Source organism: Buceros rhinoceros, unplaced genomic scaffold (assembly GCF_000710305.1).
Source record: "Buceros rhinoceros silvestris isolate BGI_N320 unplaced genomic scaffold, ASM71030v1 scaffold26786, whole genome shotgun sequence".
Lineage (NCBI taxonomy): Eukaryota > Metazoa > Chordata > Aves > Bucerotiformes > Bucerotidae > Buceros > Buceros rhinoceros.
In genome coordinates this window covers 2,536-2,876 of record NW_010417311.1, presented here as the reverse complement: position 1 = coordinate 2,876, position 341 = coordinate 2,536, and the positions used below count along the sequence as shown (strand labels likewise).

General features: G+C 59.2%; 1 protein-coding gene across 1 annotated transcript in view; it reads left to right on the top strand.

Annotated features, from left to right (window-relative positions):
• Nucleotides 1–341, top strand: part of ST3GAL4 (ST3 beta-galactoside alpha-2,3-sialyltransferase 4) — a 4,359-nt gene that overhangs the window by 1,542 nt on the left and 2,476 nt on the right. The window contains exon 3 of the mRNA XM_010138165.1: nucleotides 207–287. Within this exon, the coding sequence (XP_010136467.1) occupies nucleotides 207–287 (81 nt within the window). The remainder of the gene's footprint in view (nucleotides 1–206; nucleotides 288–341) is intronic.

Here is a 341-nt window from a genome sequence, read left to right as displayed (position 1 = left end):
TTCTGAGCATTTCTCTGCGGTCCCGGCGCTGGGAGAAAGCGGGAGGTCTGCGAGCAGGGCGAGGGAGACCTCTCCCGACGCCAGGCTGCAAGCCCAGCCGAGGAATCAATCCCATCAATCAATAAACCAAATAAATAAAGCGGAGCCGACCGGAAACCCGGCCGGCAGCGTGGTTTATTTCTGGGTTTTAACCCCTTCCCTTCCAGCTTTTATTTCCCCGTGCAAGAAAACAAGACGACATGTCCCCTCGGGGAGGTGGAGAAGAAAGCGGCGCAGCTCATCGGGAAGTGAGTATAGGGGTCGGGACCCCCTGGCACCGCCCCGTCCCCACCAGCCCTGCT